The sequence below is a fragment of the Haliotis rufescens genome, unplaced genomic scaffold (assembly GCF_023055435.1).
Source record: "Haliotis rufescens isolate VD_foot unplaced genomic scaffold, xgHalRufe1.0.p SCAF_16, whole genome shotgun sequence".
Taxonomy (NCBI): Eukaryota; Metazoa; Mollusca; class Gastropoda; order Lepetellida; family Haliotidae; genus Haliotis; species Haliotis rufescens.
In genome coordinates this window covers 11,090,882-11,118,875 of record NW_025963846.1, presented here as the reverse complement: position 1 = coordinate 11,118,875, position 27,994 = coordinate 11,090,882, and the positions used below count along the sequence as shown (strand labels likewise).

Genomic DNA, 27,994 nt, shown 5'->3' with positions numbered 1-27,994 from the left:
TTAGGTTATCTTTGTTGGTCTGGTTTTTAGGCTTTCAAACTACTGAATATAGAATATTTCTTGAACTCGGGTGCAAGGTCACATTTGAGCTAGAAATTATATTTTGTTATTATGGTTTTATAACCTTGCAGTTGGTAAATTCATTTTTTAAAAACATTTAAATGCTGAACACTTATAACATTAAAATTATTAAAAATATAACAACCACCTTTTTAGGTGTTTGTGGACCCCTGGAAATAAAAAAAATAAAGTTAAGAAAAACACTTTAACGTTGTGCCAGTATTTTCCAGTACTTATTTCTGGATTCTTTCTTTCAAGGTCTTCCTTTTTTCATATCAACGTCAAGGAAAATGTTTAAAATGCGTGCAAAAGGTTTAATTCTTTAGCTTCAGGAGAACTTTATGGGCGTGTCCCTGACAGCAGATAAATTTACCTTACCTTAATTAACTCATCTTCCTGAGGCAAGGGAGTTAACTGACTATAAACATGATAAAAGTCCAGTTTCCACCCTTGCCGAACTAGGCTGGTATTATGGAGTTAAATTTTGGCTGGACTAATGAGTCTATGCATAGTCCCATCAAAATTGCACAACAAAATCAAAATCTGGTTCGTAAACTGTCGTACAGATATCGGTAGATTGCAGGATTTTCAAAACATGTGCACCAGCATGCAAGGTATAAATAGACAAAGGCATGAGTTTGAACCGATTTAAGGTATGCATGTATTCATGATATAGGTACCTATTTTTATGATGCCATCAGTCGTGTAGCCTAGTGGTTAAAGCGTTCTCTCGTCAAGCCAAAGACCTGGGTTTGATTCCCCACAATGCGTGAAGCCCATTTCTGGTGTCCCCAGCCATGATATTGCTGGAATATTGCTAAAATCGGCATAAAACCTCACTCACTCACTATGATGCCATAAGGTAGATAATAATGCTCCAGGTATTTATGATATTGCCAAAGTGCTATCATATTGGTACAATTGTTACAGGCTTCACTATGCCATATGTTGGGTTTGATACATAGTACCTGGGGTAAGAGCATGATTGTATTTCTTAGATAGGTATTATGAACTGGTGTTCATGATATAAACATAATGCATACAACATGTTCAAGTTAAGGTGTATAAATGTTTAATTTTAGTTTTGAAAAAGGCATGTTCAGTCAGCTAAGTTCTGGAAGAAATGAGCTTTTGTTGTGTAAGGTATTTGCCATTGTTGAGTTTAATGACCATGGTTGGTTAGTTTGTTGTTTAACGCCGCACTCAGCAAAATTCCAGCTATATGATGGTGGTCTGTAAATAATCGAGTCTGGACCAGACAATCAAGTGATTGACACCATGAGCATCGATCCACACAATTGGGATTGATGACATGCATCAACCAAGTCAGCGAGCCTGACCGCCCGATTACGTTAGTTGCCTCTTACGACAAGCATAGTCGCCTTTTACGACAAGCATGGGTTGCTGAAGACCTATTCTTGATGACCATAATGCCATGCAGTAAGACATCTTGGTTAATGTCAACTGCACACAGACCGCCAGGCCTGTCACTGTACAGCCCTAATGTAGTGGAACATGCCAGGTGGGTGCATGGCAGGCAGTGGAGGTGAAATGAGAGTGTAATTGGATAGACAGGCTCTGTCCATAGGGCAAAGGTAATATTGCACAATGCTGTGGTGTATACATTACAGTCTTACACAATGTTGTAATTAACTACACAGTGCTGAAGAGTATTCCACAGTTATGTTGTGAATTCCACAGTGCTGTACAGTGCCATAGAGTATTCTACAGTAATATAGTGTATTCCATAGTACAATAGGAAGTTACACAGTGTTGTAGTGCATTATACAGTGCCATAGAGTATTCTGCAGTAATATAGTGTGTTCCATAGTACTATAGGGTATTACACAGTGTTGTAGTGCATTATACAGTGCCATAGAGTATTCTACAGTAATATAGTGTATTCCATAGTACTATAGGGTATTACACAGTGTTGTAGTGCATTATACAGTGCCATAGAGTATTCTACAGTAATATAGTGTATTCCATAGTACAATAAGAAGTTACACAGTGTTGTAGTGCATTATACAGTGCCATAGAGTATTCTACAGTAATATAGTGTATGCCATAGTACTAAAGAGTGTTAAACAGTGCTGTAGTGCATTATACAGTGCCATAGAGTATTCTACAGTAATAAAGTGTATCCCACAGTTATACTGTGAATTCCACAGTGCTGTAGACTCCTTTACAGTGCCATAGAGTATTCCTCAGTATAGTGTATTCCATAGTACTAAAGGGTATTACACAATACTGAAGTGTATTCCACAGTTATGTTGTGAATTCCACAGTGCTGTAGACTGCTTTACAGTGCCATAGAGTATTCTGCAGTATAGTGTATTCCATAGTACAATAGGGTATTCCACAGTTCTGTAGTGTATTCCACAGTTATATTGTGAATTCCACAGTGCTGTAGTGCATTATACAGTGCCATAGAGTATTCTACAGTAATATAGTGTATTCCATAGTACAATAGGGAGTTACACAGTGCTGAAGTGTATGACACAGTGCTGAAGTGTATTTTACAATACTCTATCTAATTGCACAGTGATCTAGTGTATTAAAGTGTGCTCTTGTGTGTTACATGGTTACACAGTGCTATTAAGTGCTTCATTCAGTTACACAAAGAATACTACACAAGGCTTAAGTATATTTCACAGTGCTACCTGACATCCTATGTATATCATTTATGCCTGAAGACCTTGGAACCATCAATAAACTATCATCCAGGAATTGTTATTAAGAATGACATCTTTGAACTTTCAAACCATCATAATGTTATTATTCCCCGCCACGAAGTGGAAGGGGGAAATTAGGAATGGGTGCTATCCGTTCGTCATATCTTAACCAAACCTGGCACCCAGATAGGTCTCTGGGTGAACTGGTGCCTTTTGATAGTTTGGGATTTTTGTAAAACTTATTTTCAGGTTTCCATGGCAAAGACTTTGACTTAAACTGAAAATGGCGGAATTGGCAGGGCGTTATGAGTATTTCATGCTTGTTTTTGTGGGAAAAAGAAAACAATTCAGTAACTGATCATAATCAATGATTAAACAGTTGGAATGAACTAAATGTACATGATGTAGTCAATCACCAATTATAAAATCCAAAGAATTCCGATGTGGAAATTATGTGTTTGTGCATGCAGGTTGTGGGTTAGAATCTCAGGTTTACTTCATTATGACTAACAGAGTCTGTCAGTACTCAGTGGGTACAGATGTAAGACCAATGTCACTTTGGCCCTTCCTCCCTAATGTCATACTGTCACTGAAATACAGTTCCAAGTGGAGTTAAACTCAACCCACTCACTCACTCATCTGTTGCAGCAACATGGTATCGGGGCTACTCCTTCCACAACAGGAAAGCCAAGGTAGGTGCATGTCGTCTTTTCTCTGACATAAAGTTTTGATAATACATTTTTAGAAATGCTGCTCTTTAAGAAGCTGTTGTTGCTTTTGTAATATAATGGATTATTTTCAAGGAATTTCACATTAATGTTCCCAGTTTGAAAGTATTTCTTAGTTTTCTTCATGTAAATTAGATTTTATTTTGTTATGTAGGGTATATTTCCAGCATCATTCGTCCACCTGAAAGAATGCAACGTGGAAAACGAGGGGTGAGTTACTTCGGATTGGTTCAGTCAGTTATAAAAAAGAAATAAACTTTATTATTCTAAGTTGGAAAAAATATCTGCTGATATTGACCTTTAATGATTACTGACAAAATGTAAACTTGTAAATAAAAGAGGGAAACTTCAAAGACTTCGGTCTGAATTTCATGACAACAACTAGAACAACAATAATGATAATAGTTCACTGTTATGTACCTAAGCACTGTGAACACAGTTAGCAGGCTTAAGCTTAAAGTTCATATTACTCAAGTCAGTCGATTCAGTTTGGCACATTCAAGTTGTCCCAGTGGGGAATCCAGGCGATTCCAGCTGTCTATGTGTGTTGTACAATGCAACTTAATTGATAGGTTAGTCAGCCTTTTGACTTGGTTGATGGTGTGCTGCGTAGCCCCATAGTGTGGATCTTTGCTCTTTGTATAAATCACTGGTTTGTCAGGTTCAGGCTCGATTATTTACAGTCTGTCGTCACATAAGTGGAATATATTGTGGCATTAAACAACAAACAATCAAAATCATTTAAATTAAATTTTCAGCTTCCTTAGGAACATAGAACCCAAGCTGTCATGTTGTACATCTATTTCCCGTATACAATAACATCTTACATGATAACATGTGAGTGACTACCTGGTTTTGCTATGAAACGTAAATTCAAATTCATAAATATTGCCAGACAATTTTGGTAAACAAATAACTGCAATTTGATTTAAGTTTTGTTAATGTGGGCTAATTGTTTACATCTTCCAGCCCTTACGAGAGTGTGATTCCAATCGAGGATGCCATCATCAAGGAAGTAACCTTCGTGTTGCGAGAATGGAATCTCATCTGGAAACAACTCTTTGTGGTATGTCACATGATCATTTGGACAAGGTCACAGACCAGAACAATACCCCCAGAATAAAGTTCTAAACTTCATACGTATCATGTCATATTCAAGTGTAATTTCAACCTTGACTAAATGAACATTTCATCCATAGAAAGAAAAATATTTGGGGTAATTTATGTTCAAATTTACAAGGGTATTTTTAGGTGAAAAGTTACACATTGTTTGAATGGCATCCCGCTCCCTTAAACAAAGAGATCTGATATTTCTCACAAATACTTTTAAAAAATTGGTATTCCACAACAAGCAAAATGACTGACTTCTGAACACTGATGATGCCACACAGCTTTGATCATTGTTGCTGCATTAACTAGCCATCTGCAGTTGTAGTATAACATTAAGTGTCGTTTACATTGCAGGAAGACAGCAGGCTGTTCGGGACGATCACCACAGTCATGGTGGATCTCATGAACTTCCGGTGCCAACTTGTTGCCAACACACTGACCAATGACCAGTGCTGGGACTTGAAGGAACAGATCATCTCCCGTATAGACTGGGGCAATGGGTTTGTATATTCTGTATATACTGGGGCAATTGGTTTGTATATTCTGTATAGACTGGGGCAATGGGTTTGTATATTCTGTATAGACTGGGGCAATGGGTTTCTATATTCTGTATAGATTGGGGCAATGGGTTTGTATATTCTGTGTAGACTGGGGCAATGGGTTTGTATATTCTGTATAGATTGGGGCAATTGGTTTGTATATTCTGTATAGACTGGGGCAATGGGTTTGTATATTCTGTATATACTGGAGCAATTGGTTTCTATATTCTGTATAGATTGGGGCAATGGGTTTGTATATTCTGTGTAGACTGGAGCGACGGATGAGAGTAATCTCTGTATATACAGCAGCAATGTTTGTATATCTGGGTAATTGTTCTCACAGAGAGTATCTGAAGGTTCTGTGTTTGTTGCAGGAAACTTGGCCTTGACCTGGTCCCGCGGCGGGATGGGAAGCAGGTTGACCCGGACAACTGCAGCTTCATCGAGTTGTACAGACTGCACTCTCAAAGCATGGAGGCATCTAAGGGAACAAGTGTAGGTAGTTCACAGTATATCATAATAAACCTGCAGGATGTAAAACAATCTTCATTGACTGTTTAGGAATTGGTGAGAAAACATTCAGACAAGTTTTGTTTGAACTAGTATTTCAAATTACTTGCTCCAGTTCTTTGCACTTGTGGGGATTCTAGGGCTGAGTTAATCTCCAGTGCCTCATGTTTATTGTATGAGATGACTGTACTGTGGATTGGGTGGTAGGCTCTGTGGCATGGCCTGATTGTGTGTCATTGTATTATTGATCAAGCTATCAGTGACTTGTTTGCCTTGCCAAGGCTTGATTAGTTATAACTTACTGTGATTCAACTGGACAATTGCTGACCGGTGTAAAGCAACAACAAAGTCGAATATATATGGTCATTGAAATTATTTTGGCTGCATATCCAGGTGAGCTACAGTGCTGTGGAACAATTTGTAGCGGTATGATTTTATTTCATCATGTATGCATTTGGAGAAATTCACACTTATTAAAGTAACTCATATGAATCAGAAGAATGCTTTTGTTTATTCCAGCCTCGCAGACAAACGATCAGAGACAAGGCACGGAGTAGTCGGGAGAAGGTGGCGTCATCAATGGCTCATCTGGTGCTCAGCTTCAAGTCCCTTGCTTGCAACGTCGGCGACGAGTCGGAGACCTACTTCTCCCTGTATGACAGCAGCACCAACAAGTTCATCAGGTGAGGTCGTCTTCTCGCCATAATGCAGAGTTGGTTCCCTAAAGCATGCCAGGAATTTGGAATTGTGGGTTTGAATTCTTGTTTGACCTGATTATGTTTCTGGGTTTGTAGGCACCATACCTGTTCCAAAGTGGTGAATGTCTGAGACCTGTATCACTTCAGGCTTGTCTCCCACATCAGTCTGACTTGTCATATGACTGAAATACATGAGAGAAATAAACTCATTTGAGGTGTTGATTTGAGCAGGCTTAGAATTTTTCTTTTTTTAGGCTAGTCCAGAGGACAATAGTGGAAGCTTTATTTCACTAGTCCTTTGAGTTTGTAGCTAGTCTGATTGAATGAGACAAAGATCTTTCCTACTGTCAGTTTTATTTAGTTTCAATTTGTCCATTTCTAGCACAGTGAACTGGTTCAGAAATATAATTATCGAAATCTACTAGTCACTGAGGACATCATTGGATTTTTACTTGTCCTCAGCACAATTTAGTTGTCTCGTGCTAGCAGACTAGTGTGAATTTCAACATGTACCCAGATAGTGTCTCTCATTTACTCAGCACTGATGAACGATATGCGTTGTACCCCATTGTTATTGTTGTTCATAATCTTCAGTGAGAAGTTCTTGGTCCGGAACACTAACAAGGGCATGCCAGTGAACATGGAGAAGCTTCACAACTACAGGGGGATCTTCATGGTAAGGGGAGCTTCACAACTGTAGGGGATCTTCATGGTAAGGGGAGCTTCACAACTACATGGGGGTATTCATGGTAAGGGGAGCTTCACAACTGGAGGGGATCTTCATGGTAAGGGGAGCTTCACAACTACAGGGGGATCTTCATGGTAAGGGGAGCTTCACAACTGTAGGGGATCTTCATGGTAAGGGGAGCTTCACAACTATAGGGGGTATTCATGGTAAGGGGAGCTTCACAACTGGAGGGGATCTTCATAGTAAGGGGAGCTTCCCAACAATGGGGATCTTCATGGTAAGGGGAGCTTCACAACTATAGGTGGTATTAATGGTAAGGGGATCTTCACAACTATAGGTGGTATTCATGGTAAGGGGAGCTTCACAACTATAGGGGATCCACATGGTAATGGGAGCTTCCCAATATTGGGGATCTTCATGGTAAGGGGAGCTTTACAACTACAGGGGGGTATTCATGGTAAGGGGAGCTTCATAGCTAAAGGGGGTATTCATGGTAAGGAGAGCTGACCAAGACGGCATGGATTGTTTTTCATGGTTTGCCTGGTCCAGACTCCCTGACTACAGGCTACCATCATTTGAGCTCCATGCTTGCCGTAAAAGGCGACTATCGGTATCTGGTGGTCAGGCTGATTGGTTGATGCATGTCATCGTATCCCAATTGCGTGGATCCATGTTTATGATCACTGGATTGTCTGGTCCAGACTTGATTATTTACAGACCGCCGCCATATAGCTGGAATATTGCTGAGTGCGGCGTTAAACAACAAACCAACCAACCAACCAAAAAGCTGAATGAAGCTAAATTTACACTTACTTTTTTAAGAAATCACAATTCATTTTCACTTTGTCCTGGATAACTTGTCACACCATGTTATCAATGTGACATAGTTTTCAAGGTTTGTTTTCTTGTGATGCATGTTCGATGAAGAATGTGAATGAATTCTTAGCAAATATGATATGATATGAAATGGAATGTGACAATGAAATTTTACTTTTTTGATCAACAGGACCTTAATGAAGCAGATTTGGAAAGAGAACTTTACTTGGTGGCTCAAATATTCCGATCAGGTGAGAGCATCAGTTTAATAGGTTCAATCACTCACAATAATCATACAGGATAGAAGAAATTCATTAATTTGTGAAAGTGAAGTTGTGTTTGTATATAAATAATTATTTTGTCACCATTAATGTTGGACTCAAAGCAATCCCCTAAAATTTACAAATAATATAACAAAGTCTGTGATATATTTCTTCCTTTTCCCCTGGGTGTTTCCAAAATAAATGAAACCTCCAGAAACAAATATTTCATAACATTTTTGGAACAATGTGTAATGTTTTGATGAGTTATTTACATGTGCATTATGAAACTGAAACTGCTCCAGCCTACATGGTAATATGAATAGTAGACATGTGTTTGACTTTGAAGCAATTTAAGCATAACAATGGCTTTCCTTTTATGTGAGCAGCTTATATTGTTTGCAAGAAAGTGAAGCGTGTGTATTTTCTCAGCCACTTGCATTGTTTAACTGTCAGTTCTCTGATGGATGCGGTGGAGCTTATATGTTTCACGAGCATTGCTAGTCCGCTAGAACTTGTGCTTCGTGTGCAATGACATCGCCTTCTTTTGCTGACTATATCACAGATGAGTTTTGATATTGCAATACCGGTAAATACATCTCATCGTTAAGACAGAAAAGTATAAATCATTAAACAGAATCATTAGTGTTGTAGGGATATAGACACCATGAGATGAATCCAATTTGGACTTGTTTATGTAATGTTGCTACAATCTGAGTGAGTGAGTGAGTGAGTTGGGTTTATTGCTGCTTTGAACATATTCCAGTTTATGATGGTGTGTCAGCTTAATGTGGGAGGAAAGCCGGGAGTGATGCAGGTCTTAGACTTTTACGGGGCAAGGGTGGCCCAGTCGCCTAAGGCGCCGCGATTTGCTGTGCAGAGTTGCGTCCCTTGGGCATGCCAGAAACCTATGATTGTGGGTTCGAATCCTGGTTCGCCCCGATTATGTTTCTAGGTTTGTCAGCACCATCCCCATGCTCATGGGTTTCACCGAAGTGGTAAACGTCTGAGACCTGCATCACTTCGGGCTTTCCTCCCACGTTAAGCTGACACGCCGTGATATAACTGGAATAATGTTAAAAGCGGCGTTAAACCCAACTCACTCACTAAGACTTTTACAACTTTGGTGAAACCCATGAGCATTGGTACGGGCTGATAAACCTAGAAATATGATCCGTGTGAACAGGGATTTGAACCAACGATCATTAGTTTCTGCCTCAGACGCCAGAAACCTATGATCATGGATTTTGAATCCTGGTTTGCCCTGAATGTGTATTGTGGTTTGTCAGCAATATGCCGACGCTCCCGGGTTTCACCAAAGTGGTAAAATAACTAGTACCTGTGTTATTTTGGCTTTCCTTTCATATCTAGCTGACTCGCAGTGACATGACTGTCCAAAGTGGCTTCACACCATAGTCACTCACTCACTTTGCAGCTAGGGTAGTCGGGTAGCCTTGTGGTTAAAGCGTTCTCTCGTCACGCCGAAGACCCGGGTTTGACTCCTGACATGGGTACAATGTGTGAAGCCCATTTCTGGTGTCCTCCGCCGTGATATTGCCGGAATATTGCTAAAAGCGGCGTAAAACCAAACTCACTCACTCACTCACTTTGCTGCTACATGCCTCTGTGGGTGGATAGCATTTTCCTTTGCTGTTTGGCCTGATAGGATGGGTACAATTGTGAAGTCTGTGAGTGGATATCCTTACACGTGAAATAATGTTTGTAATTGCCAAAATAACTAAAATCCCATGTACATGTGAGTGGTGGACCTCTAGCAGAAGTAGTAAATATGGAGTGGGAAAATGAAAGCAGCCATTATGTATTACACTTAAGTGGCTTTTGTAATGGGTATATGTAGATCAATATTTCCTGTCTTTTTCCTTGTGTATGGCTGTAACCTTTTTGGGCTGAAAGAGCGTGTCATAATATGTTGATATTTCGAACTGAAAGACACATGTTTCTGTTGTTAGTAAATGGATTTATAACGGACATAGAAGTATGTCTGTAGAGCATTTATGGCAGTATATCAGGCAGAAATTTGATTCAGAGCTGGAATATGTGAATATCACGAAAGCAATGATGGCAGGTGTGACATATTTTGTGGAAGTTGTTTGTATGACATTGCTGGGACATATTCTGAGGCCAGTTAAGGTTGATTAGTAAAATCCATTGTTTTAAGTAGAATGTTATTTTGTTAGTTTTCTGATGGATTTTAATTATGTTTTTGGAAAATGTTTGCTTTGGCTGTTTTAATTCCCACACTTCAAGCTCTATTCTTGATCTTAAGGGGTGGTCTGGTACCCTAATGGTTAAAGCGTTCGCTCGTCACGCTGAAGACCTGGGTTCGATTCCTGATATGGGTACAATGTGTGAAGCCCATTTCTGGTGTCCCCTGCCGTGATATTGCTGGAATATTGCTAAATGCGGCGTAAAACCATACTCACTCACTTACTCACTTGATCTTGATCATCTTACTACAACAACATGGGTTGAAGCTCACACTATCACCACTGGTTTGTCTGTCCCTGTCTCCAGGACTCACAAGTGTCTATGATACAGGCGTAATAATACATTCATTTTCTCCGTCTATCAATCACTGGTATGTGTAGTCGAGAATTGGTAGCTTAATAAGGGCCATGAATAGCTGTAATAATGCCAACTTTGCAAACATGAACATTCTTTTTTCTCAGTCTATCAATCACTGGTATGTGTAGTCAAGAAAAGGTAACTTAATATGGGCCATTATATAGGTTTAATGATACTGACTTTGCAAACAGGAGAATTCTTTTCCTCAGGCTATCAATCACTGGTATGTATAGTCAAGAAAAGGTAACTTAATAAGGGCTATAATGTAGGTGTAATAATGCTGACTTTGCAAACATGAACATTCATTTTCTGTCTATCAATCACTGGTATGTGTAGTCAAGCAAAGGAAACTTAATAAGGGCTATAACGTAGGTGTAATAATGCTGACTTGCTCACTGACATGTGTGATCTTTGGTTGTTCAGCTACGTCTATGTTACAAAGCAGTGAGCAGCAAACCCCACCCAAGAGTAAAGGTATACTGCACCGCATCTTGTACTTGTAACCGCTGTAACCGTGTTGTCTAGCAACTGTAACCGTGTTGTCTAGCAACTGTAACCGTGTTGTCTAGCAACTGTAACCGTGTTGTCTGGCAACTGTAACCATGTTGTAACAATGTTGTACTTATTGTAGCCGCTCTAACCATGTTGTCTAGCAACTGTAACCGTGTTGTCTGGCAACTGTAACCATGTTGTCTGGCAACTGTAACCGTGTTGTCACCTGTTGTCTAGCAACTGTAACAATGTTGTCATCTGTTGTCTGGCAACTGTAACCGTGTTGTCACCTGTTGTCTAGCAACTGTAACAATGTTGTCACCAATTGTGTAACAACATCTTGTACAGCAACTTTCACTGAAATGTCAATACTTCACAAGTTTGTATACGCTACGTTCCTCCATCACTTTGTCACTAGTTATATGGGGGCGGCCGGGTAGCCTAGTGGTTAAAGCGTTCGACTTACCTGAAACTAGACACATCACCACTACACCTCATATTGACCCCATATATCCACGGGTGATTGAGGAACATAGAGTACACATTATACATGCCCATGAAGAATTGAACATGTTGTAGCAGTGTAATTGCATGTTGTCTTGCAGCCTAACTCTGACTTGGATTCGAGATGTGTGAGTGAGTGAGTGAGTGAGTGAGTGAGTGAGTGAGTGAGTGAGTGAGTGAGCGAGCGAGTGAGTTAAAATTCAACATTGCATCGGCATGGAATCGAGATGAAGGAATAGGTTCGAAACCATTGTATTGTCTGTGACAGGAACATTGCTGTTTTTGCTATACTGGGCACATGGTTCTGCAATGAAGGTGTGCCATCAGTTCTCACAAGATATTATGATCTATTATTCGTCAAATGTTTTAGCAATTGGTTGCCTTCATAAGCATCTCTGAAAGTTTGAACAAACTGGTACATGAATATTGATGTCTTCATACTTGATGGAAGATAACTGAATGCATATCCCCTGGGAAATGAATACATGATTTATAACACTCACTGATGCTTCACTCACCAAATAACATAGTGACTGGTCGAAGGTGGTGTACCAAGGAGGTCACAGGAAATATACATCATACATACATGTCCATTGATCAGTGTATATTATAAATATTGCATAAGAGTCATGGTGGTAAACATGAGTTTTCTTCAAACCAAGACAATTTTAAATGAGTTTCACCTGGATGTATTTTACCTGATTTACCAGATATTATTTTGAAGTCTGAAAAAGATTGATAAATAATGATAATAATTTCTAGTAAAAAATCATTAAGAACAATCAAGACTTCAAACATTATAATCATTTGATAGTCATGATAGGTACTTTCAACTCCGCAATGAAAGAAACCTAGATGACATACAAAAGTGCAATTGTTTTTTGTACCAATGTCCCATGTAGTTTATTGTCACTTACAAGAGTAGGCTTTAACATCTGTTTTCAATTTTGTATTCTTGATTCCCTAATATATTCATAAATTTTCATCCGAAAATTGTGTCTTCCAATTGCTTATATAGTTGCTTAACAACTGCTTACTTGCTTAAAACTGCTTAGTAATGGAAGATATAACTTTATCCATACCCCTATTAGCTAATCATCATCATCATCATCATCATGATTGTGGTGAGATTATAAGTGGGACAAGTTAAGTGTGTGAGAAAAGAAAACCGCTTCTACTCAACGATATGTTATGCTATTCTCAGTCAACATTCCTCTGGCATTCTTTGACAATTAATGCGATGGTGTTTGGAAATATGGGGCTACTTGTATTAATTTCATGATGCAGGCTTGGGGTCATCGCTGTAAACAACCACACTGACACAATACTTACCTGATTTACAATCTATATTGCCTGCATGTGTCAAGCATGTTAATGATGAGTCTTGCTATTGATACAGATGTATGGAATGACTAGACTTTTAGACTCTCATGTTCTTTGTACATACTGAACAAAAAAAGTTAGGGAACGTTAATATTTTTGGGGATATATATTTGTTTTGTAGTGAACATGGTGAGGAGTGAGCATACAATTTCATAAATATATCCCCCAATATTAATGATCCCTCACTTTTTTGTTTTGTATATACCGTATTTGATATAATAAGCACACAGGGTGCTCTCAAAATTAGAAATAGGGGGCTCTTATTGGAATATAATTTGGTAAGAAAAAAAAACAGTTGAAAGATCGTAAATTTTGTGGTTTATGCTGACAGCCTGAAATGATACAAAGGAAAGTCTGTGCGTATTATACATGACAGATATATTCCAGAATTGAATTGGCCATACTTAGGGGTGCATATAACACACGAGTGCGTATTATACACGAATAAATAAGTCGTGTGTACATTGATCAATCGGAAGGGGTGCTAACTGGGATTGTTTACTAGCCAGTATATTAGACAATATCATCCTGGGCCCTTATTAGAACGGGGTGCTTATTATGTCGAATACGGTATGTAGTGTATTGAAACACAATAACACAATTGATTACTCCACTTGCCTGATGACAGAGGATGGTACTTCCATGCTGTGCACTGTGCAACTGACTTGTGTGTCATCTTGGATGTCCTGTTTTGACATAGCGTGTATACATACATGTAGACAGTATTGCTTGTGATTGTAGTGAGTCGTCTCTTGATGCTTGAGTCATGCATACGTACAGAACAAATCATACTATTGATGCTTTTTCTCCTCAGCATGATGTCACATGACTTCTGTTTATCAATGTTCAGTTGTGTTAAAGGGCACCGTCATCTAAGTGGCTGCAATTCGCTGTGCAGAGTTCTGTCCCTTGGGCATGCTAGCAGCCTGATTGTGGGTTCGAATCCCAGTTCACCCTGATCATGCTGACAGTGGTTTGTCTGTACCATAACCATGCTCAAGGGTTTCACGGTGGTCAACATCTGAAACCTGCATCACTTCGGGCTTTCCTCCCACATCATGCTAACAAGCTGTGAGATAATTGAAATACTGTTTAAAGCAGCTTTAAACCAAACTTGCTCTTTCATGAGATGTGCAAACTTTGAAACTCATCATGCCCTAGCACTACGTAAATTTTACAGCTTCCCACCTTGAGAAACATATCAGCTTACAGATGATGCATGTTTGGAGTAGTTTGGATAGTTTCACAATTTCATTAAAATCAAAATGGTTACTCAGATACAACGCCTATCTGACTGAAGATCTAACCCACCCTCCTCAGCAGTTTGGAACCTATTGTAGGTTCAAATCCCGGTTTGCCCCGATTATGTTTCTAGGTTTGTCAGCACCATACCCGTGCTCTTGGGTTTCACCGAAGTGGTAAACGTCTGAGACCTGCATCACTTTAGGCTTTGCTCCCACATTAAGCTGACATGCTGCAATATTACTGGAATACTGTTAAAAGCGGCGTTAAACCCAACTCACTAGCTCAATCCTTAGCAGGTTGTTTCAGGTTATGACCTTCTGACTTTTTGATTGGCATTCTAGAAGTTGATGAGTAAATAAGAAAACATACAACTTTATGGATAACAACTACTGGATTATTGCAAACGGCGACATTTCCAAGTTGATTCTTAAACCGTTATCAAGGTGGTTGTCTCACTCCAGCTTCATAACGGTGTAAGAATCAACATCGAAACATCACTATATACAATACACCAGAAGTTGTTATCCATGCGGTTGTCTCGTCACGATATGGCTGAAATATTGCCGATGTGACGTAAAGCATTAACTCACTCACTCACTCCATGCGGTTGTACATTTTCTCATAACTTTCTGAATGGCCAATCAGTTTGGAGGCTACCGCATACACAGAATTGACGAGCAAAGTATTCAGAGCTGCATTTGGAACAATGAGGGCATTGCTAGTATGTTGTGAATATTTATGCGCCCTGTCGTTTCTCATGCCAATAGGGGGTGTGTACTTTTGAGGTTATTATTTTCTTCTGTGTGGTTTCCTTTGTTGAGATCACAATTTGCTGAATCGAGATGGAATGAAGAGAAATTGAACCCAAATCATATCAGAAAACTGACTTTGGTTTGGCTAGAGGTATTCTTCATTTAGTTTGGGTGGTCAGAGTTCACCTGGCATGACATCTTGCGGAGGGTTCATCAGATCTTCATGCAGATAGGTATTGTAACAGTAAATGATCTTTTATCACATGTAGAAAGTACCGAAGTTGTTGTTGGAGATTGTTGCTGATCAGTTGTTTATCACGCAGGCCGGATGCTGCAGGAGTCGTCGAGCAAGAAGATTCCCAAGTTCCATTACCGCAGACCATGGGGGGCTGCAGGTGAGATGAAAAACACTCTGCTGCTGGCGTCGACGTTGTGCATTGTCTCTATGCCACCTGGGGGGGGCACAGGTGTCCCAGTCGTCTAAGGCGCCGCGATTCGCTGTGCAGAGTTGCGTCCCTTGGGCACGCTAGAAACCTATGATTGTGGGTTCGAATCCCGGTTCGCCCCGATTATGTTTCTAGGTTTGTCAGCACCATACCCGTGCTCGTGGGTTTCACCAAAGTGGTAAACGTCTGAGACCTGCATCACTTTAGGCTTTCTTCCCACATTAAGCTGACACGCCGTGATATAACTGGAATAATGTTAAAAGCGGCGTTAAACCCAACTCACTCACTCTATGCCACCTGGGGTGGCATGGTCGTCTCAGGGGCTTCCGTTTGCTGTGTTCAAAATTGACATCAGATGGCCCAAAGCCCGACGTCTGCCATTAACAGACCAATGATTTTAGCAAAATGATAATGCCCTGAAAAATAACTTGACCCTTGTTGTAGCTGAAATGGATTGAATTTGTAGCTAATCCCCACATGAACAGAACAACAAACAGCAGCATAAGTGTCTGTATTACAAACCTCACAACAGAGGTCATTGATTCACAAATAGCAACCTTATAGAACATTATAGGATGATGTCACAAGCAAGAAACGTGATGCCATTGACGTCACATGACAATAGAATAAACGGCAGCCTGTCGTTAGGGAAATGTGGTCTGCTCTCAAGTTACCATGGCTGCAGATTACTGATAACATGCAGGCATCTTTGGGATAATTCTATCCATGGTGGCATTTAATAGTTGTAATAATACTGACTATGGGGTGAAATAACATTTTCTCACTCACTGTTTCTTTCAAAATTAAAATTTAAAAAAAAAAAATTTGAAATGTTCTTGAAAGAAATGAATTGTTTTCACAACAGTTTGTGACTTTATCCACAAATTTTGTACTATAAAAACAATATCAACTTAATGTCAAGTTCCTATGTGTTTTTTATTTTTATTTAAAAAAAATAAATATGGTTAGAATGTTATTGTAATTTTAAATAATGTCTGTTTCCACATGAAACTTTGGAAGCTTCCTTATGTTTGACAGTGTTATATCTGAAGGATGTCCTTGCATTAAAACGTGAAGAGGAGCTTGACTTCCAAATGAAGGTCCAGAGGTAAGCTCAATAACCAATTAATCACATGGCACATTAGGGGACAATACATCAGGTGTGTGACCCCAGTGAAGAGCAGGCTAGAATTAGCCTTCAGTAACTTATGTTGGTCATTAGACAGTGATGTTTGTTTATAACAGCTGTGTGGAGAGTCAGACAGTGATGTTTGTTTATTACAGCTGTATCATGGTATGGAGAGTCAGACAGTGATGTTTGTTTATTATAGCTGTGTGGAGAGTCAGACAGTGATGTTTGTTTATTATAGCTGTGTGAAGAGTCAGACAGTGATGTTTGTTTATAACAGCTGTGTGGAGAGTCAGACAGTGATGTTTGTTTATTACAGCTGTGTGGAGAGTCAGACAGTGATGTTTGTTTATTATAGCTGTGTGGAGAGTCAGACAGTGATGTTTGTTTATTACAGCTGTGTGGAGAGTCAGACAGTGATGTTTGTTTATAACAGCTGTGTGGAGAGTCAGACAGTGATATTTGTTTATTACAGCTGTGTGGAGAGTCAGACAGTGATGTTTGTTTATAACAGCTGTGTGGAGAGTCAGACAGTGATGTTTGTTTATTACAGCTGTATCATGGTATGGAGAGTCAGACAGTGATGTTTGTTTATTATAGCTGTGTGGAGAGTCAGACAGTGATGTTTGTTTATTATAGCTGTGTGAAGAGTCAGACAGTGATGTTTGTTTATAACAGCTGTGTGGAGAGTCAGACAGTGATGTTTGTTTATTACAGCTGTGTGGAGAGTCAGACAGTGATGTTTGTTTATTATAGCTGTGTGGAGAGTCAGACAGTGATGTTTGTTTATTACAGCTGTGTGGAGAGTCAGACAGTGATGTTTGTTTATAACAGCTGTGTGGAGAGTCAGACAGTGATATTTGTTTATTACAGCTGTGTGGAGAGTCAGACAGTGATGTTTGTTTATAACAGCTGTGTGGAGAGTCAGACAGTGATGTTTGTTTATTACAGCTGTGTGGAGAGTCAGACAGTGATGTTTGTTTATTATAGCTGTGTGGAGAGTCAGACAGTGATGTTTGTTTATTACAGCTGTGTGGAGAGTCAGACAGTGATGTTTGTTTATAACAGCCGTGTGGAGAGTCAGACAGTGATATTTGTTTATTACAGCTGTGTGGAGAGTCAGACAGTGATGTTTGTTTATTATAGCTGTGTGAAGAGTCAGACAGTGATGTTTGTTTATTACAGCTGTGTGGAGAGTCAGACAGTGATGTTTGTTTATTACAGCTGTGTGCAAAGTAAAACTGATGTTTGTTTATTACAGCTGTGTGTATAGTAAAACAGTGAAGTTTGTTTATTACAGCTGTGTGCAAAGTAAAACAGTGATGTTTGTTTATTACAGTTGTGTGTATAGTAAAACAGTGATGTTTGTTTATTACAGCTGTGTGCAAAGTAAAACAGTGATGTTTGTTTATTACAGCTGTGTGCAAAGTAAAACAGTGATGTTTGTTTATTACAGCTGTGTGCAAAGTAAAACAGCGATGTTTGTTTATTACAGCTGTGTGCAAAGTAAAACAGTGATGTTTGTTTATTACAGCTGTGTGGAGAGTGAGTCTTCCTTCCCCCACCTACATGAGACATTGATAAAGAAACAGAGTATGATGATTGGGAAAGGCTTCACCATTGAGAAAGACAAGCAAACAATAGGTACCACATTGGGATCTTTTTCAACCTCATGATGATCATTTGTCTGCACCATACCCATTCTTGTGGGGTTTCATCAACGCGTAAAACGTTGAAGGCCTGTTTCCTCTCTTATTATGATGACATGCATGAAACCATGAAGCTTCTTGTATCATTGTGGATGGTAGAAAGTTATGTTCAATTGTTTTGTATTGTAGCAGCTGAGAAATATAGATGAAGAGTAATACACTGAGTTAAGAAAGATGCAGAATTTGGTGACAAGCAGTTAAATTTAAATTAAACTCCATATTCTGAAGGTCTCCATTTCATTCAGCAATTACTGAATTCTTTACCTGTTACATCACAATACCATGTATACTGTAACCATGTGTAACCTTACATGAACTTTGTGACATTATTAATATCTGTACTTAACTTACCAATACATAATTCACATTGACTATTTTCAAACTCCCACAAGTTTGTGACTGGTGTTTTTCACCAAGTTAGTACCGTCGATAAGTACTGAATGACTGGAAATACTGGAAGTCATTAATGTTTTTAACTTCAGTCAGGCCACATGTCCTTATATTACCACACCACACACTATAGGAGTGTATGTCCCTATATTTTCCACCAATTGTTCACTGACTTGTGTACAGGTACATTCCCACTACTTATACACTGACTGTTGTGTACAGGTATATTCCCACCAGTTATACACTGACTGTTGTGTACAGGTATATTCCCACTACTTATACACTGACTGTTGTGTACAGGTATATTCCCACCAGTTATACTCTGACTGTTGTGTACAGGTATATTCCCACTACTTATACACTGACTGTTGTGTACAGGTATATTCCCACCAGTTATACTCTGACTGTTGTGTACAGGTATATTCCCACCAGTTATACACTGACTGTTGTGTACAGGTATATTCCCACCAGTTATACTCTGACTGTTGTGTACAGGTATATTCCCACCAGTTATACTCTGGCTGTTGTGTACAGGTATATTCCCACCAGTTATACACTGACTGTTGTGTACAGGTATATTCCCACCAGTTATACTCTGATTGTTGTGTCCAGGTATATTCCCACCAGTTATACACTGACTGTTGTGTCCAGGTATATTCCCACCAGTTATACACTGACTGTTGTGTCCAGGTATATTCCCACCAGTTATACACTGACTGTTGTGTCCAGGTATATTCCCACCAGATATACACTGACTGTTGTGTCCTAGTATATTCCAACTAATTATACACTGACTGTTGTGTCCTGCTATATTTCCACCAATTATACACTGACTGTTGTGTACAGGTACATTCCCACCAGTTATACACTAACTCTTGTGTCCAGGTATTGCTGTGTCCATGAAGTTGCTCCATGGGGACCTGACCAGCGTCAAGGCAGAACAACCCATCATGTTCAGCAAGGGTATCACTATGATACAGAAAATTGGGTTCTCAGACTCCATTAACCCAGGTGAGTTTTTGTATTTGAGGCATGGATGGATGGATGGATGGATGGGTGGGTGGGTTATGGATGGATGGATGGATGGATGGATGGATGGATGGGTGGGTGGGTGGGTGGATTGGTGGGTGTGTTGATGGATGGATGGATGGATGGATGAATGGATGGAGGGATGAATGGATGGATGGATGGATGGATGGATGTGACTATCTGTAGCTGATTTCTGCATCATTATTTCCTACTTCAGGTGAGGTTCGGAATGACCTTTACCTGACCCTCGTCAACAGTGAATTTGATCGAGGCAGTAAGAAAGCAGCCAAGAATGTGGAGGTCACGGTCACAGTGTTCGACAGCAATGGTGATATGATACCGGTGAGAATTGGTTTGTTCTTTTGCTGTTGATGGATTCTTATGGGAATTAAAATTGGTGTGTGTGTTGTTAGGTTCAGCTGCTTTTGAGCGAATTATTATTTATTTTTAAAGTAATGATTGAGAAGGTGCCAGTGAAATTATGCCATGAGTGCTCTATTTACCAGTCCTTTTCCCGTGTAGGATGTATGGAATATTGCTAGGTGTGGCGTTAAACCACAAACATACAAACAAACAAACAAAGCCCTTGTAAGGATTCCTAGAGCATGTAAGGTCCCTATGCCTTTTGTGACAGCCAAGCAACAATGGGAAATGAGAGGTCACAACTGCTTCATCATGAATAGTGAATGAGACATAGGCACCAAAATAACTCCTTACAATCCGGCTGATTGTGTGCAATTGTATATGATAATAATAATATGTGGTGACATGGGGTTTACAGTCGCATTCAAGATTATTGCACATGTGTGTGTGTGGCTGCTTCTGCTCTCTGGGCAGACCCTCTACCACTAGACCACAGAGGACCACAGAGGTGGTCGATGATGATGATGATGATGATGATCATCATCATCATGGTGATGATGGGGATGTCAGGTAGCCCGATGGTTTAAGTGTATGAGTGAGTGAATGAGTGCCTTAGGTTTAATGCCGCTTTGAAAGTTCCAGTCATATCACGGCATATCAGCTTCAGGTAGGAGGAAAGCCAGAAGTGATGCTGGTCTCAGACTTCTACCACTTTGGTGAAGCCCACGAGCACAATAATGGTGCTGACAGACCTAGAAACATAATCAGGGTGAACTGGTACTGGAACCGACAATCAAAGGTTTCTGGCATGCCCAAGGGACGCAACTCTGCACAGCGAATTGCAGCACCTTAGACCACTGGGCCACCTGTGCCCTTGATGGTTAAAGTATTATCTCATCATGCTGAAAACCCAGGTTTAATTATCCACAGATGTACATTGATTCTTCGTGTACCCAGCCCTGATGCTGTATTAATCATAATAAGCGCTGTGGGTACTTCGAAAATTGACAAAGGGAGGCTCTTATAAAAACCATACACACAGGTTGTCAGTGATTGAGCGGAAATGAACAAACATAGCTGAACCATAGGTGAAGTAAGGTATAGTCAGTAGGCAATTATATTTCCCTTTTATGCTGCTCTTTCTGTAAATAAATCTGTAAGATACACAGGAAATTATGGATTGTCATGTAAATTTTCGGTCTTAGTAGGGGCCAGGAATTAAAATCACATACAGCTTAGTCTAGATGTGAGGGGGCACCTACTGGAGCAGGGCACTTGATACTGTTAATACGTTAGGCTGGCATAATGCTACAAACAGCATAAAGCCTGGAGGACTCATTCATCATCTACTTTGTTTGTTGGTGGGGTGGAATAGTTTCTGCTCATCAGATATATAAAAACATGTTTTTCTCTGTCAGGAGTGCATAACAGGTGGGTGTGGGGAAGACGCTGTCACCAAATACTTCTCCTCCATCTTCTACCACAACAACAACCCCAAGTGGAACGATACTATACGTGTAAGTAAAATATCACGCTTTGTGAGGTGGTGTGTTGCCACAGCTGTTGTGGATCCTTGTTATCCAGGTTCAGTCGATGGGTATAGTAAGTATAAGTTTCCTCCTCAAGGGTGATACGGACTTGAGGCAGTCCATATCATCTACAGAGGGGGGCGCTAACCAACTTATACCACATGGGACACGAGTGTGTTACACTTTACACAAGGATACAGAATCGTTAACCAACACTTCTTCCCCTCTCATCCAAATTGATTCGCCCTACCTTGTTGTAAGAGCAGGGTTGTTATAAAGAATAACAACCTGCGGAGGCAATGGACATAACACACCTTCGTAGTATAATTATAGATGAATGCAAGAGGTTGATTATGTTGTGAAAAAAATTAAACTATCATCGTCTGAATGACACCTACCCTGTGCATATTCCAAGTAAGAATTGGTCCCCAGCAGAAATGCTTGTCACAAGAGCTGATGGAAATTAGGTTTGAAATGTGACGAGGCTGACTTGGTGTCATCATGACATGGAGGCATGGTTTGTTTTCCATGCAGTCCACTTCTGGTTTGCCTTGCCCAGCTGCTGTCACCTACAGGCCCTTGTGACATGGATTTAATATTGTGGCGTAAAACAATAACGCACATTGTTATACCTCTATTGAGAATCTTGCAATTCCATTGGTCAATTCGTACCACATGATGAAACAATACATTTCAATGTAGACCCCAAAATCATGTGACTGACACTGACCTCGACTCATCACATGATCAGTATTGACCTGTCATGTGATGAATATTGACTCGTCTACAAGAAAACAAGATGGCACCTAGTACGAACATTTCATGGTTTTCAGCTAATGAAATAGAGGAGGGTTTAAAGACGTCATACATTTTCAAGTGAATTTGGGTATAACAAAACGAATGATTACTCTCGAAGAGGTCAATATCCGAAAACATGGACCCTTGGACCTGATCCCTTCTGTGGTCTGACCGGACCTGGACCTGCAGCCTCGGTTTGGTCTGACCACCTCAGCGGTCGGGTCCTCGAGTCCTTGTTTTCCCATATTGACCTCTTCAAGAGTAATTCTTTGTATATTGTCATCCAAAACTGGCATCCACAGGAGATATTGCATTACAATGCTATTGTGACATCATCGGTTACCATGACATTATTTCCCGATACAAGTATCGATCACAGTTGCATACCAAGTAAAAGATATTGATTCATACCTTAAATGTTTACTTTAATGGCTGTTACACCCAACACTAATTAGTAGTGAAAATTAGTAGTGAAAAGGTAAAATATTTTCATCCATTGCATCATACTTGACACTGCCAACTGTAAATCATCAGTGTGCCAGGTATTTGACTGTCCTGTCTATGAAAAAGATGGCTTACACACCTCAGATAAGAGCACATACAAGTATTGAGATACATATTGGATCTTGTCCAAGGTATCCTGATACATATTGGATCGTACAGTTGGTGTATCATCCCAGCCCTAGTAATTACTCTACCAATGAAACTGGATATCATATTCGACCCAATAAACGCCCATGTCCCAATAAGCGCCCCCAGCCCTCCCCCCCCCCCCCCCCCCTTTTCCTGGATGCCCAAGTAAGATTTACTCACCTGTTTTTTTACATACGGTCAAGAATCTTTTGTAGTCGGTTAATGAGGAGAAGTTCACCAGTAAAACGTAAGTAACAGTTTATCTCTAGCCCCCCAGCAACAGAAGAATATTGATAGGCTTACTGATGAATTTACGCCAATTTGACTCTGAATTTGTCCCAATAAGCGCCCACCCCTTCTGTCTTTATTTTAAGAGCCCTGGGCGCTTATTGGGGCAAATCCGGTATGTGTATTCTTTACACTCCAGACGCTGCTTATTACTGTTTACAACTTGAAAAGTTGAAAGGATGATTTTGGATGAACAAATACATCCATATGCATGTATATATTCCACTGGGCGAGGTTCTCCATATCTCCCTGAATGAACAACAGCTAGAGGGAAGAATCTTGTTATTGAGTTAAAGATGATGAATAGCATTAATGAGCACTGACAGTGTGTTTTGTGTTTCAGCTGTCCATTCCAATAGACAAATTCCAGTGTGCTCACATACGATTTGAATTTTGCCATTGCTCCAGTAAGTATTGGTTAAAAGCCGTTATTTATATCATCTAAAATAAGATTTCAAATCCCCGAATCAATTCGATGACAAAGTAGTACCTGTATAACTTTTTGTGTATAGTTAAAATCAGGGCATCTAGTCTCCAATGGGATAATTTTAAATCTTATTGAGTCATCTGTAGTTGAAGACGCGCAGACTGCTAATATTAGGTCACGGGGTGGATAAGGATTTCGGAGTTCAGGTTAAGTTTTGGAATTCACAAAATTGTCATTTTTTAGGAGAACCCTTTATACACTCATGGGTAGCCATGAAGGCAGGTAGTGAGTGTTACTAATTATAAATGTCATAATGTAGGTTTTTGTTTTTTTTATGCCGCTTTTAGCAATATTCCAGCAATATCACGGCGGGGAACACCAGAAATGGGCTACACACATTGTACCCATGTCGGGATTCGAACCCGGGTCTTCAACGTGACGAGCAACGCTTTAACCACTTGGCTATCCGACCGCCCCGTCATATTGTATGACCATCCCAGTGGGGATGTGGAAAGGGGACCAGTCAGTTCACTTTTTCTGTGTTTCTGTGTAAACACACTTTGGGTTATTTATGGCAAATGTTTTATAATTTCTTGTAGCCCGGGACAAGACTGAGAAGCAGCTATATGGTTTCTCCTACCTGTCCCTCAACCCTTATGACTCGGCCACACAAGCAGATGGCACACACGCCCTGTGTATATACAAGGTAGGTACCAGTATATATAGAGGCTGGGCAGGCACATTCCGTGTACATGTATATATAAGATAGCAATGCGATAATTCTCAAAGAAAAATGAAGAACATCGTGTGGTTTATTTCACGATAAAATATTGTTCTATCATGATGTCATTTGTGGAGATTCGAACATGCGCTCACAACTTGATGACGTCGTATATTGGATGGCGTTTGATAAATTGACTTATTTTTGTCATTTATGTATTTTCAGTGTGATAATGCAAGCAAAATTAGGAACTATATGAAACTCCCATCGTTCCAAGAGGACTTCAATGACCCCAAAATCATGTCCACTTTGCCCAACCAACTTCCGTACAATCGCAGCAGCAAGGAGTACCTCACAGTGTCAACATTCCTCTGTTCAACCAAGTTCACCCAGCAAGGTAAGGTCCCCATACAAGCTCATACAACAGCGGTGGGCTGAGCTTCCTTGGTTTAAGTGGCCTGAATAACATTTACAAGATAAGAATAAGTGAAAAATTAGTGAGTTGAACAAAACAAAGTTGGTAGCTGACCTACAGTTTCACACAAAACACATATCTTAACAAAGTGAGCATCTTGTCCATTAAGCTTTCTTAACAATGTGAGCAACTTGTGAGCAACTTGTCCATTAAGCTATCTTAACAAAGTGAGCAACTTGTCCAGTAAGCTATCTTAACAAAGTGAGCAACTTGTCCATTAAGCTATCTTAACAAAGTGAGCAACTTGTGAGCAACTTGTCCATTAAGCTATCTTAACAAAGTGAGCAACTTGTGAGCAACTTGTCCATTAAGCTATCTTAACAAAGAGAGCAACTTGTCCAGTAAGCTATCTTAACAAAGTGAGCAACTTGTCCATTAAGCTATCTTAACAAAGTGAGCAACTTGTCCATTAAGCTATCTTAACAAAGTGAGCAACTTGTGAGCAACTTGTCCATTAAGCTATCTTAACAATGTGAGCAACTTGTGAGCAACTTGTCCAGTAAGCTATCTTAACAAAGTGAGCAACTTGTCCATTAAGCTATCTTAACAAAGTGAGCAACTTGTCCATTAAGCTATCTTAACAAAGTGAGGAACTTGTCCACTATGTTGTCCCACATTGATGACTGATGATTCCTTTGATACGTAGCATGCTGAGCTGCTTGCAACATGTCATTTCAGCGGACCTTGTCAGGGTGTTCCAGTCCAGCAGTAGACAAGAGTGTATTGAGAAGAGTCTACACAATCTCATCAACCTCCGAGGCCAGGAGGTGGTCAGGGTAGGTAACTCCGTACAACTCTTAATGTATTGACACAGCTGAAATATTGCTGTCGAAGACACCAATTTGTGTCCTCTTGATGCTCACTGACAAGATGGCTTGACACAAAGAGAACATTCTGAAAAAACATACACATGTACTATGACCAAAAAGTAAGTTGAGATTATTATTTTGTATTGCAGGCATGCTCTGTTTTGGCTGTTTGTAAATAATGATCACAACAAAAACAAATGACAACAACTGTTGTTGTTTTATTGTTAAAGAGTATATATTGGAATCTAGCCACTGAACACATCTACTCATGATCTGGAGAGAGAATTGAAAGATTTCAACTTCTTTATTATGAGGAACACTTTTTGGAGTATATGCTTGCTCCTCCATCCCCTGTTGTATTCCTCATGATAAAGAAGTTGACATTCATAAATTCTCTCTTATGTGTATCTTTTCTAAATGCCATTCAAAGACTTGACATCTACTCATGATCTAGAGGGTACCTCTAGAAAGACCAAACCTTTCTCTGTCAGAAGTGAGACCCGTGAAGATCCGGGGTAGAATAGGTTTTCAGCAACCCATGCTTGTCATAAGAGGCGACTAACGGGATCTGGTGGTCAGGCCCGCTGACTTGTTTGATGCATGTCATCGATCCCAATTGCGTGGATCGATGCTCATGATGTCACTCACTGGATTGTCTTGTCCAGACTCTATTATTTACAGACCACCGTCATATAGCTGGAATATTGCTGAGTGCGGTGTTAAACAACAAACAAACAAATCTGTCAGAAGTGAAGACCTTTGGATAGAGGTGTAGCTGTCCTTAACATCCACCATAACCAACAGATTCAGCATAATGTATCTCCCGATAAACTAAACACCACCACAAATATATAAACATTTTATACATATCCCCTTTTCAATACTTATTGTCAAATATTCCTCCCTCTACCATCTTGTCCTTTCAGTACCTTCAAGATATCCTGGATGCCTTGTTCTACATGTATGGACACACCAGTAGTGAAGGGGAGCGCTTCAAACACGCTGCAGAAGTCTTTCATGCCTTAGTAAGTAGGGCCCTAGTGCACAAAGTGTGCTAAGACAATTGTAACTTTCATTCTTTAACATAGAGGCATTGTAGCACCAAGATGGCTTTTCAGAGCTGGGCCAAGGAGTTTCATCTGTAATTGGATTTGACATTCAGATAGGGACTTCATTAGACTTGCTGGCCCTCTCAAGACTGACATTATGCTGAGGGACTGTTCTTCCCAGTCTGGGGTCTATCTCAGTCTGGATTACGACAAAGTCATTTGGACCTCCTCCATGGTCTCGTGGACACGGGGGCACGGGTGGCCCAGTCGTCTAAGGCACCGCGATTAGCTGTGCAGAGTTGCGTCCCTTGGGCACACCAGAAACCTATGTTTGTGGGTTCAAATCCCGGTTCTCCCCAATTATGTTTCTAGGTTTGTCAGCACCATACCCGTGCTCGTGGGTTTCACCGAAGTGGTAAACGTCTGAGACCTGCATCACTTCGGGCTTTCCTCCCACATTAAGCTGACACGCCGGGATATAACTGGAATACTGTTAAAGTGGCGTTAAACCGAACTCACTCTCGTGGACACAGTGTCTGCCTGCCCCAGACTGTGTCATACCAAAGGATGTTAAAAAATGTTGTTGTTACCCAGCCTGGTGCTTGGCATAAAGGGAATAAATAAAACAAGGATAGGTCAGCATGGAGATAGTATACATTACCTGAGTAGGGTTTCCAAATTTAAACTGCGTCATGGTATCAAAGTGGGCTAGAAGAAGCACATACACCAAACACGCACATGCAAACGCGCACTCACCCACACACACATACTCGCTCACACACATACTCGCTCACGCACAGACACACACACTAACACAGACAGACAGACAGACACATCGCTGTATTAGTGCAATGGTCTTGAACACAACATAAAACCCCATTTCACCTCTCGCATGTAACTTGTATCTTTGACTCATGTTCCTGATCAGGGGATGAATCGGTCCCTAATATCCGAACTACCATGTTGTCTGTGTCAGGAGATGTCAGCTCCAGTTATACTCTTGTTCCCAGGTCCATATATTCAACCTGCTGCAGGACAGCAAGTTTGAGAAGTTTGTGTGTGTGCTGGAGGCCTATCTGGAGGAGAACTTCTCCTACCCCCTTGCTTATCGGTGAGTATGGTTATTGTGACCATCGTTATTGTGAGTGCTTGT

General features: G+C 40.2%; 1 protein-coding gene across 5 annotated transcripts in view; it reads left to right on the top strand.

The window, feature by feature from the left end:
* LOC124136721 (dedicator of cytokinesis protein 3-like) overlaps positions 1-27,994 on the top strand; it is a 150,638-nt gene that overhangs the window by 38,404 nt on the left and 84,240 nt on the right. For 4 of the 5 annotated variants that reach the window (XM_048396862.1, XM_048396859.1, XM_048396858.1 and 1 more), the window contains exons 3-23: positions 3,384-3,427; positions 3,618-3,673; positions 4,433-4,529; positions 4,928-5,073; positions 5,487-5,607; positions 6,142-6,305; positions 6,915-6,996; positions 8,015-8,075; positions 11,094-11,144; positions 15,370-15,441; positions 16,531-16,600; positions 18,156-18,265; positions 19,606-19,731; positions 19,967-20,091; positions 21,531-21,629; positions 23,704-23,767; positions 24,387-24,493; positions 24,734-24,905; positions 25,662-25,759; positions 26,719-26,817; positions 27,852-27,952. In XM_048396862.1, coding sequence (XP_048252819.1) covers positions 3,384-3,427; positions 3,618-3,673; positions 4,433-4,529; positions 4,928-5,073; positions 5,487-5,607; positions 6,142-6,305; positions 6,915-6,996; positions 8,015-8,075; positions 11,094-11,144; positions 15,370-15,441; positions 16,531-16,600; positions 18,156-18,265; positions 19,606-19,731; positions 19,967-20,091; positions 21,531-21,629; positions 23,704-23,767; positions 24,387-24,493; positions 24,734-24,905; positions 25,662-25,759; positions 26,719-26,817; positions 27,852-27,952 — 2,065 coding nt within the window. The remainder of the gene's footprint in view (positions 1-3,383; positions 3,428-3,617; positions 3,674-4,432; positions 4,530-4,927; positions 5,074-5,486; positions 5,608-6,141; positions 6,306-6,914; positions 6,997-8,014; positions 8,076-11,093; positions 11,145-15,369; positions 15,442-16,530; positions 16,601-18,155; positions 18,266-19,605; positions 19,732-19,966; positions 20,092-21,530; positions 21,630-23,703; positions 23,768-24,386; positions 24,494-24,733; positions 24,906-25,661; positions 25,760-26,718; positions 26,818-27,851; positions 27,953-27,994) is intronic. The other variant, XM_048396860.1, reaches the window with a different exon arrangement.